The sequence below is a fragment of the Canis lupus genome, chromosome 21 (genome assembly GCF_048164855.1).
Source record: "Canis lupus baileyi chromosome 21, mCanLup2.hap1, whole genome shotgun sequence".
Lineage (NCBI taxonomy): Eukaryota > Metazoa > Chordata > Mammalia > Carnivora > Canidae > Canis > Canis lupus.
Genome location: NC_132858.1, coordinates 17,255,486 through 17,267,630, shown reverse-complemented (window position 1 = coordinate 17,267,630; position 12,145 = coordinate 17,255,486). Strand labels below are relative to the sequence as shown.

Below are 12,145 nucleotides of genomic sequence, written 5' to 3'. Positions count from 1 at the left end.
TTATTCATGATAGACACAGAGTGAGAGAGAGAGGCAGAGACACAGGAGGAGGGAGAAGCAGGCTCCATACCCGGAGCCCAAAGTGGAACTTGATCCCGGGACTCCAGGATCGCGCCCTGGGACAAAGGCAGGCACCAAACCGCTGAGCCACCCAGGGATCCCCTACACAGTACTGCTTTTTATATCAAAATATAAACGGTAGATAGGGTGATGCTAAAACAAATGAGACTTAATCTATAGTTTGTATTTCATGAAATACCTAAAAATAATGAGATAGATCTATATGTATTCTTAGGAAAAATGTTAATAACATATTGTTGGTGAGTAAGGCATTTTGCAGAAAAATGTGTGGGATGTGAAGTAATTTTTAAAATTATTTTTAAAAGATTTTATTTATTCATTCATGAGAGATAGGCAGAGATATAGGCAGGGGGAGAAGCAGGCTCCTTGTGGGGAGCCTGATCTGGGACTCAAACCCAGGACCCTGGGATCATGACCTGAGCCAAAGGCAGACGCTCAATCACTGAGGCACCCAGGTGTCCCTCCCTGCTATTTTATAACTTCTCAAAACAATTGATAATTTCCCCTCTCCATTTATACTTTTTACCTTGCTGAAGATAAGATGACTCTACTCAACCTTGGAGTTGATTATGCTGCCATATTGGCTCTAGTCCTATAGATTTTACTGTGGTTCCCATCTATTGAAATAATGCCCAGCAGAGTAGGAAAAATGCAATTTGATTTATTTACAGGGGATTTGTCATTAGATTTTTTTTCCCTGCAGGCTAGTGCAGGCTGATTTTTTTGCCAAGTGATTTCTTCACAGAAAGAGTTTATATTTGATGTCTATGGGAGTAGTACCTTTTCCCTGGAGCATCTGTGACTCTCGATGCTGAAATAGGATTAAAAAAAACCAAATAAACAACCCCTGCCCCCCAAACCCAACCTCATTAGTTAGCTTTCTGCTGAAGGAGAGAGGAGTTTCCCAAAGGGGAAAGTGTTCATGTTGCAAACCTTGGGAGACTTTTTATTGACTCTCTGTGTGTTTGTGTGTAATGAAGGCATTTTTATAATGTCTGCCATTCCCACGTTGAAATAATCCTTGTTAGTACTTGATTACTATTCACAATTGTTGAGAGTTTTTAGTGCCAGGTACTATGATTTCTATTCATTAGCTTACCTATCTATTACTAACAAACAAGCAAACAAAAAAATCTCATGAGATATGTACTATTATGGGAAATAAGGTTTGAAAGACCAACTAACTTGTAAAGGGACACTGCTGATGAGTGTCAGGGTTGGCATTATCAACAACATACTAAACTATTCAAAATTCTGTGCTCTTATATACTACTTTCCTGTGGACCATACTACTAAAGAAACACTCTGCATGTATAGATAATTATAGATATTTGGCTCTGACTAATGTTACTGAATCAACACCTCCGGGGCTAGGATATGATCATTTGCACTTTAAAAACTTTTTGTGGGGATTCCTGGGTGGCTAAGTGGTTTAGCGCCTGTCTTTGGCCCAGGGAGTGATCCTGGATACCTGGGATCGAGTCCCACGTCAGCCTCCCTGCATGGAGCCTGCTTCTCCCTCTGCCTGAGTCTCTGCCTCTCTCTCTCTGTCTCTGTCTCTCATGAATAAATAAATAACATCTTAAAAAAAAACTTTTTGTGATCATTTGAATGCTGCTGTCTACAACTGATATTTAAAGACCACTAGTGTAGGCGACATTCTCACATAACTTCCAGTTAGAAAGCTGTTTATATTATTGTATTTTATCATCATTCCTTCATTCAATATTTATAGAATATCTACTGTCTCTAAGTCTTTATACCAGATGTTAGAAGGTTATACAAAGACAATGTATCTCAACTACCTTATAAATGATATTGAGGGTCTTTAGGCAAGTAAATAATGTAGACAGGAAGTGATAAATAATAAATAATGTTTATTGTTGCAAATAAAGTGCTATGAGATTCAGTGGAAGAAGGAATTACCTTCTTAGAGAGTTGGCAGGAACAAGTGCTAAGCTGGGAAAACTTCAGGGAGAGACTGACTCTTGAAGTAGCAGTACAATTTGAGCATACAAAGGTGTGCTGTTTCACATGATGTATGTATACTGATTGACTGTATATAGCCTTCTGGCACTGAAGAAATAAGCTGCCATGATATGAGAAAGATTATGGAGAGGGCCACATGGAGAAGAACTGTGGATAGACTCTAAGAGCTGGGAGCAACCTCTGGTTAATGGCCAACAGGAAGGCAGGAATATGTTACAACTGCAAAGAGGTAAATTGTCCCAATAATGTGAGGGAGCTTGGAAGTGGATCCCCAGTTGAGCCTTCAGATGAGTTCCCAGTTCTGACTGACACCTTGATTGTACCATCTCAGAGGATGCAGTTAAGCAGGGTCCATATTCTTGACCCATAAAACTATAATATAATCATCATGTTTTTAAGCCCTTAAATTTATAGAAATTTGTTATGCAGCAATAGATACATTTTGGAATTACAACAATACACATTTATTTCCCTATTAAGGAATATTCATTTTCTTGATCTTGTCTTCCTAAACAATGCTGCAATAAGTATCTTTAAATAAATGGCCTTATAGACTTGAACTTTTATTTCCATATATCAATTTGCTAGTCTGAAATTCTGAATTGAAGAGTTTTTCTTTGTTTGTTTTAAAAACATATTGCCAGATTCCTTCTAGAGTGAAGTAACATTTCAATTTCCCATTAACAATGGGTGAGAGCATCATATTCCTTATATCACAGCAATTAATAGGTGTTATCATTCTTTTTTCGGTTTTTGCCAGTTACACTGATGTAAACTGTTTGTCTCATTGTTACTTTATTTGCAGCTCAGTATTAGAAAAACTGAGCAACTTTTCCTATGTTGTTTGGCTCCTTGGTTTTGATTTCTTAAACATTGGCACTGTGAGTCTGGTTGTTTACAAGTGTAAAGAATTAGAAATTAATGATGAAACTAGAAGGCCTTCTTTTGAATCCCTTTTAGGGCTTCCTTCACATCTTGGTTTCTCAGGCTGTAGATGAGGGGGTTTAACATGGGGATCATAATGCCATAAAACACAGAAGCCATTTTTTCTTGCTCTTGAGACTCCTTGGTCCCATGATGCAGGTACATGTAAGAGAGAGTCCCATAGAAAATTATGACTGCTGTCAAGTGGGAGGCGCATGTGGAGAAGGCTTTCTTCCTCCCTGCAGCAGAAGATATCTTCAGGATGGCAGCCAGAATATATATGTAGGAAAAGATGACAACCAGCACAGTGAACATCAAGTTAAACCCCACAAAGACAGTTAGTAGCATGATGTTGAAGTCAATGTTGGAGCACGAGAGGGCAAGGAGTGGGGGTTCATCACAGAAAAAGTGGTTAATTTTATTGGATTTGCAAAAGTTCAATGAAAAAGCAAAACTTGTGTTTACAGAGGCATTCAAGAAGCCTACGAAGTATGAGCCAATCAGGAGTTGAATGCAGACTGCCTGGGACATGACTGTCGGATAGCGGAGTGGGTTGCAGATGGCCACATACCTGTCCACTGCCATTGCAGCCAGGATGTAGCAGTCGGTTGTTGCAAAAGCTCCATAGACTAGTAATTGCACCATACATCCTATGAATGAGATGGATTGTTCTGTTTCTACAAGGTTTTGCAGCATCTTGGGAGTGATAGCAGAGGTGTAGCAGAGATCCACAAATGCCAGGTGTTGGAGAAAAAAGTACATTGGGGTGTGAAGGCGAGAATCAATCTTGATGAGTAGGATCATCCCAATATTCCCCATTAGGGTGGCCACATAGATCACTAGAAACACTATGAAGAGGATATGCCAAGACTTGTGTTGACCAGCAAATCCCAGGAGGATGAATTCAGTTACTTTAGTGCCATTGTTTTGTTCCATGGCTAGCAAAGATTAAGCGTCAGCTGAAAAGGAGCAAAGAAAGAAGAGAAAGCTAAAGCCATGTGTGATCCTTTAGTTTTGGAATTGGCAATGATATACTGATATAATATTTGGTTTCACAGTGGTGTTAGAGGATATTTTCTGTTACCAAATAGACTTGGATTTTATTTTATTTATTTATTTATTATTTATTTATTTATTTATTTATTTATTTATTTTAGGTAATATTTTCTTTTTTTTTCTTTTTATAAATTTATTTTTTATTGCTGTTCAATTTGCCAACATATAGAATAACACCCAGTGCTCATCCCATCAAGTGCCCACCTCAGTGCTCATCACCTAGTCACCCCCACCCGCCGCCCACCTCCCCTTCCACCACCCCTAGTTCGTTTCCCAATGTTAGGAGTCCTTCATGTTCTGTCTCCCATTCTGATATTTCCCACTCAATTTTTATCCTTTCCCCTTTATTCCCTTTCACTATTTTTTATGTTCCCCAAATTAATGAGACCATATAATGTTTGTCCTTCTCCGATTGACTTATTTCACTCAGCATAATACCCTCCAGACTTGGGATTTTAAAGAGTAATATGGAGGTAGCTGAACCTTGTCACTAAACTTAGAGAACTTCATCTACAGTTTGGGGAAATTGCCATGGACCAAAAATATGTTCTCAGGGTGCAAACTGATTGGTGTTTTAAAAATCTATCAATTAAAGAACATACAAAATATTTTTATTAATTTTTGCTTTCTTTTATGCACCACATATTTTTATTAAAATACCAAAATACACCTAAATGCAATTTATATTATCTGAAGATTTCGACTCATCCATAGAATTCCACATGATCTGGCTCCTACTTTATTTCCTATCCTCATATTAAGTTTCTTCTTTCCATGTGCACAATGCAGCAGCCATCATGTTCTCATGTTCTTTGCTTTCCTCCACTTCTGACCTCTCCAGCATTTTCCTCCCTTTCCCTTAAGTACTATCTGGTCCAGTTTTCATTCCAATAGTCATTTCCATTTCTCTTACTCTTTATTCTGGCCTCAGTTTGAACAACCCTTCCTCAGCTATTATTCCTACTGCTCAACTGAGCTGGGTGTGTCAATCCATAAGCTTGGTCCTTTTATCTTCTATCAGTTTAACACTGATAATTATTTGTAAAATTATTTATACATCTTTGCTTAATTTCAATTTTTCTCATGAATTGTAGGTTCCATGAATACAGCAGCTGGGGCAAGTACCTGCCTCTGTAAATACTGGCTAATTGAATATATAAATAAATTAATTAATGAAAGAGGAAATGAATGAAAAGATTTATGAAATGCAGCAGAACAACTAAAGTTACAGATAGATTTTTTCACAATTAATGCACAGTATTTTGTTTTCTCTTAAGAAGGTATATTCATTTTTTTTTAAAAGATGTGCCTCTCTGATTCAAGGAGTCATGAGGGGTTAACTCTAAGAACAGAAAACTAAGGGTTGTCTTGGTGACCAGTCAGTTAAGTGTCCAACTCTTGGTTTTGGCTCAGGTTATGATCTCAGGGTCATGAGACTGAGCCCCAGGGCTTACACTGCTCATGGAGCCTGCTTGGGATTCTCTCTCTCTCTCTCTCTCCTTCTTCCTCTGCCCTTCCCCCTATTCACATACACTCTCAATAAACAAACAAACAAACAAATAAGTAACTTAAAAAAAAAGAAAACTAAAAGACAGAGCAAATATCAAAAAGAAGTTAGACATTCCTGCCTTCTTTGGTTTATTCATTTAAAAGTAATTAGCGTGTGTCTACTCTGAGTGAGGCATGATGTAGATAGATGCTGACAAATCATTGCTTGGTGCCTGTGCATTTAAGATACTATTTCTTCTTGGAAGGCTAATCTTTTTATCTTATGCAGTGTCCCTCTCTGGGCCTAGTAGGTTTTTTTTATTGGGATCCCTGGGTGGCGCAGCGGTTTGGCGCCTGCCTTTGGCCCAGGGCGTGATCCTGAAGACCCGGGATCAAATCCCACGTCGGGCTCCCGGTGCATGGAGCCTGCTTCTCCCTCTGCCTGTGTCTCTGCCTCTCTCTCTCTCTCTCTCTCTGTGACTATCATAAATAAATAAAAATTAAAAAAAATAAAATCTTTTATTATTTTCTGTGAAATGTACCCTTTCTGATATTAATATAGCTACTGTCTCATTTTTTCGATTAGTGTTTGCATGGTATATCTTTATTGTCTTCTTACTTTAACCTACAAATATCACTACCTTTGAAGTGAGTTTCTTGTACATATCACATAATTGCAGAATGTTTTTCTATGCACTCTGCCAAACTCTTTCTTTTAGTTGATTTTATTATTATTTTTTTTATTGTTTATCTTTTTTCTTTTAGTTGATTTTAAAAGAAGGAATCTTTTAAGGACAGCATGGGAAGAGCAAACATATAGGTATTTATTTATTCATGAGAGAGAAAGAGAGAGAGAGAGAGAGAGAGGCAGAGACACAGGCAGAGAGAGAAGCAGGCTCCATGCAGGGAGCCCGACATGGGGCTTGATCTCAGGTTTCCAGGATCATGCCCTGGGCTGAAGTAGGCTTTAAACTGCTGAGCCACTCAGGCTGCCCCTGTTTCACAGTTGAAGCAAAAGGTTTGACCTGGTCTAATGTGGTTCTTAATATGTGTGGAGGAAATATTTCAGGCAAGTATACTACAAATGGGGAGAAAAAAGGAATGCAAAGGGAAATAAAGTTTCCACATTTCACTCAAACTGATAAAATGTATCTGACAAAGGGATAGAGTCCTTTCTATACCTAGAATATACACTAGCAATGTCTATATGAAAGAAAACAATCAAATTAGAAAATGGGTAAAAGATGAACAGAAAATTCACCAACGAGGGCCAATATCTCAAAGATGATAAATAAGCATATGACGAGATATCTTACATCATTGGGCATTAGGTACAAGCAAACTAAGAACACGATGAGGTATCACTGCACTTCCATCAGAATGGCTAAAATAAAAACCAGTGACAATACCAAATGCTGAGGAGCATGCAGAGTAGCTGGATGTCTCACACACTGCCTGGGGGGAGTGTATCATGGTACGGTCACTCTGGAAAATAGTTTGGCTGTTTCTTAACAACTAAACACACACGTGGCATACCACCCAGCACTTATGCTCCTGGGAAATTATGTTTGCAAAAAATTTACACACATGTAAAAGCCTGTACATAATTTTTGATGATCGCTTAAAAACTACAAACAACCAAAATATCCTCTAATAGGTGACTGGTTAAAGAAACAATGGTACATCTATACTGTGGAATAGATTATTTAGCAATAATATTACTTAGCAATAAAGAGGAACAAACTATGGATGCTTGCAACAATTCCAATGGATGGCAATGGCAGTAGAGTGAGTGAAAAGAGCCAACTCAAGAGGTCACATAGTGCAGGATTCCTTTTACCTAATAATCTCCAAATTACAACATAGAGATGGAGAACAGACTAGTGATTGCCAGGGGGTTGGGAGAGGAGGGACATGGCTACAAGGGGTTAGACAAGGGAGGTTTGTATGGAATGGGATGTCTGTGGTAGCCTAGGTCTGCATCTTGACTGTGGTGATGGTTACACAAATCTGTACATGGGATAAAATGCCACAGAGCTGGATACACACATTGTCACTCACACCTTGTTTGATATAGTATCATAGTATCATCACACACAATCCTGGCTTGGTATCATAGTATAATTGTATAAGATGCAACCATTTTCCTTCGAAAATGGGTGACGGATACATGAGACCTCTGTGTACTATCTTTGTACCTCTTTGTATCATCTTTCTGTGAAAATTAATGACTTGAAAATAAAAAGCTAAAACTAAGAAGAGGAAAAAGTAAAGTCTGCTTTGCAGTTATGTGAGGATCAAGTGAGCAAATCCATGTAAACATCCCAGCAAAGGGTCAGGTATCCAATGGGGTACTCATCAAATGGCCATAATAACATGCAAAGCATACATTAAAGGCATACAATATCGATTAATTGATCTATTAATGGATTCATTCAATTATTTGTTCATTCATGTCTTTCCCAGGCAACAGTCTGCCCAACTGAGTTCCCTTGCTTCATTTTCATGACCTCACCAATGATGAAGTGATTCCTCCCGGTCTTGGGGTGAAGCTGGGGAACTCCGGCTCTGATCCTTTCCCTAGGCCATCTCCTGCATGCACTGACTGTGTTGATAAACAGCTGATGGTGAAAACTGAGAATTACTTTGCTTCACTTACACTGGAGTTGCCTCCAGATTCTCTTCTGTATTCTGAAACTTGTGCAAGCTGATTTCCACCTCTGTGTGGTTCCTTCCAGTCAGGGATTTTATAGCTGGGACTATAAAAGGGATCCGCACTGGCTCTTTTGGGAATTTGAAGTTTTAGGGCTGAGATGCAATTGGGAAAAAAATAAGACAAAACAATGTTCAGTAGTTATTTTCTGCTGAAGAAATATTTGGATTTCCAGAGGGAACAACTTTGTTTTTGTATTACTACCATTAGAGACTTGTTGTTTTTGTTTTGGGGAGGTTTCCTCCTTGCCTTTCTCCCTTCCTGCTTCCTTGCCTCCTCATCCTCCCTCCTTGTCTTCCTTCTTTCCTTGCTTTTTCCCTTCTTGCCTCCCTTCCTCCATTCCCACCTTGCATCCCTCTAGCCTCTCTGCCTTCCATATCTGGTGGTTTGTATAACAAAGCATCCCCGTGGTAAAAATTTCACAAGTACGAAAGCAAATGCATAGAGTAAAAACCTAGGACTCCTTCTGTCTCTCCATTTCAGCCTCCAGTTTCCCTCCCTGGAAGGTTGACACTGTTAAAATCTTATTTTTAAAAAATTTTATTATTTATTTATTTATTTATTTATTTATCTATTTGAAAGATTTTGTTTATTTATTTGAGAGAGAGAGGATGAGAGAGAGCATGAGAGAACATGAGCACAATCAGGGGGAAAGGCAGCAGGAGAGAGAAAGGAAGAAGCAGACTCTGCTGAGCAGGGAGCCTGATGTGGGATTTGATCCCAGGACCCTGAGATTATGACCTGAGCCAAAGGCAGATGCTTAACCAACTGAGCCACCTGGGTACCCAACACTGTTAAAAACTTGTTATTTTTCCAGATATGAACCTTGCATTGTATTTGGGAAACATTAATGTTTATATGCTCTCCGCTAGCCCCCCAGGAAATGACAACATATTCTGCACATGTTTTTTTCAGTTTGCTTTTCACTTAATATATCTGGGTGATCTGTATGGAAAGAGAAATTTCACCCCTTTTAATGATTGTTTTATATTTTGTTGAGCAGCTGCATTCCTTAATCTGTATATCAGACTCTCTCCACTGTCCCCCATCCCCTCCACTGGTAAACAATATGGTTTCCAATCTTTACAAATAGAAATAATGTGATTATATATATATATATATATATATATATATATATTAGTGTGGATAAGTTTGAATATGTCTTTAGGATTAGAAGATATTTAGTAGAGGAATCTCTGAGTCAAAGAGCATGATGTGGTTAATTTGGGTAGATATTGCTCATCTGCCTCCAGAAGGAAGCTCTATTTAAATAAGTTGTAGCAAATCTGGAGTGAGTACTTCTCCAAATCCTCTCAAAGACAATGTTAAGAAACTTTTATTATGACGAAACATTTCATTATGATAAACGAAAAAGGGCGTAATTTAGTTTTGTTTGTCATTTCCCCTCCCCACAATGAGTCAGGTTGATTCTTTCCATATTTCTACAAAAAATTAGTATTTATTTCTTTGTGAATGATGTGCTCATATATATTGCCCTCTTAAAAAAGTATTTTGCTGGCTTTTTATTGCTATTTTTAAAAAATTTTATTTATTTATTTTAGAGAGAGAGTGAGAGAGCATGAGGAGGGGGAAGAGCAGAGGGAGAGGGACAAGCAGCCTCCCTGCTAAGTGAGCAACCCACCCACTTGAGGCTCTAGACCTAGAGCCCAGAGGTCACGATCTAAGCTGGTCAGATGCTTAACTGACTGAGCCATCCAGGTGCCCCTTAAATTGGTTTCTTGAGTCAAATGCTCTTATTTATAACAGCTGCAAACATTTCTTTCTCAATATTAATTATTTTACTTTGTGGTATATTTTGCTGGGCAAAAAACCGATTTTTTTTTTTTTATGCAGCAAATTTACTGTGTGTTTTGTTTTGTATTTATACAGGGTTTCCTCACTCTAAAAGCTTGAAAAATTTAGCGTTCGTTTTAGAGTTTAATTTTTACATTTAAATCATTGGGTCATTTAAAATTTATTTTTGTGTAGATAAGTTTCCAGCTTTACTCCATACCAAACTCTAGTCATTATTTCCATACTATTTATTACACAATCCATATATGCCCCATTACTGCAATATCACCATCATCACATAATAAATTATCTTATGGGTTTGGGCCTATTCCTGGACTTTCATGTCCTATTGTTCTTCCGATCTCTTCCTGTTTTAGAAGAAGTCAAAAATATATTTTTATCCTGGTGATTTCCTTATACTGTCATTGATAGAGATACTTTTATAGTATCATTTTACATTTCTCCTTAATAGACTCTTCTCTTTTTAATGTTAGGTATTTTAAAAGAAGGCTCCTCAAAATATACAAGAGCAGTATCAAAGATATTCTTTTCAGATTCTTTCTCTGTAAGAAACACGTTAATTAGAAGCTTATCTATTGTTCATTTGACAAGTTTTCCCAATATATTTCAATTGCTGTTGATATAATTATGGAACAACTTTGTGTCTCATAAACATTTGTCACATTTGTTGTTGAAAAATAAGAGAGGGGCAGTCTGGGTGGCTCAGCGGTTTAGCGCCTGCCTTCAGCCCAGGGCCTGATCCTGGAGACTCAGAATCGAGTCCCACGTCGGGCTCCCTGCATGGAGCCTGCTTCTCCCTCTGCCCGTGTCTCTGCTTCTCTCTCTCTCTCTCTTTCTCTCTCTCCCTGTCTCTCATGAACAAATAAAAATAAAATCTTAAAAAAATAAGAGAGAACTGTTGGTTTGCTTGTTGAACTGTGTTGAGTTAGAAATCAAAATTCAAACTAGAAAGCCTTCTTTCGAATCCCTTTTAGGGCTTCCTTCACATCTTGGTTTCTCAGGCTGTAGATGAGGGGGTTTAACATGGGGATCATAATGCCATAAAACACAGAAGCCATTTTTTCTTGCTCTTGAGACTCCTTGGTCCCATGATGCAGGTACATGTAAGAGAGAGTCCCATAGAACACAGTGATGGCTGTCAGGTGGGAGGCGCATGTGGAGAAGGCTTTCTTCCTCCCTGCAGCAGAAGATATCTTCAGGATGGCAGCCAGAATATATATGTAGGAAAAGATGACAACCAGCACAGTGAACATCAAGTTAAACCCCACAAAGACAGTTAGTAGCATGATGTTGAAGTCAATGTTGGAGCACGAGAGGGCAAGGAGTGGGGGTTCATCACAGAAAAAGTGGTTAATTTTATTGGATTTGCAAAAGTTCAATGAAAAAGCAAAACTTGTGTTTACAGAGGCATTCAAGAAGCCTACGAAGTATGAGCCAATCAGGAGTTGAATGCAGACTGCCTGGGACATGACTGTCGGATAGCGGAGTGGGTTGCAGATGGCCACATACCTGTCCACTGCCATTGCAGCCAGGATGTAGCAGTCGGTTGTTGCAAAAGCTCCATAGACTAGTAATTGCACCATACATCCTATGAATGAGATGGATTGTTCTGTTTCTACAAGGTTTTGCAGCATCTTGGGAGTGATAGCAGAGGTGTAGCAGAGATCCACAAATGCCAGGTGTTGGAGAAAAAAGTACATTGGGGTGTGAAGGCGAGAATCAATCTTGATGAGTAGGATCATCCCAATATTCCCCATTAGGGTGGCCACATAGATCACTAGAAATGCTATGAAGAGGATATGCCAAGACTTGTGTTGACCAGCAAATCCCAGGAGGATGAATTCAGTTACTTTAGTGCCATTGTTTTGTTCCATGGCTAGCAAAGATTAAGCATCAGCTGAAAAGGAGCAAAGAAAGAAGAGAAAGCTAAAGCCATGTGTGATCCTTTAGTTTTGGAATTGGCAATGATATAATATTTGGTTTCACAGTGGAGTCAGAAGATACTTTCTATGCGATAATTGACTCTGTATTTAAAATCTATACCTTGACATCTGACGTAGATAACTTAGATCTATACTT

The 12,145-nt window shown here is 38.5% G+C and overlaps 2 protein-coding genes across 2 annotated transcripts; both read right to left on the bottom strand.

Annotated features, from left to right (window-relative positions):
* Positions 1-3,000: 3,000 nt before the first annotated feature.
* LOC140613438 (putative olfactory receptor 5AK3) lies at positions 3,001-3,930 on the bottom strand. The gene has a single exon (XM_072791964.1). It carries the CDS (start codon positions 3,928-3,930, stop codon positions 3,001-3,003), a length of 930 nt encoding a protein of 309 aa, XP_072648065.1.
* Positions 3,931-11,010: 7,080 nt separating this feature from the next.
* LOC140613437 (putative olfactory receptor 5AK3) lies at positions 11,011-11,940 on the bottom strand. Its single transcript, XM_072791963.1, has one exon. It carries the CDS (start codon positions 11,938-11,940, stop codon positions 11,011-11,013), a length of 930 nt encoding a protein of 309 aa, XP_072648064.1.
* Between the last annotated feature and the right edge of the window lie 205 nt (positions 11,941-12,145).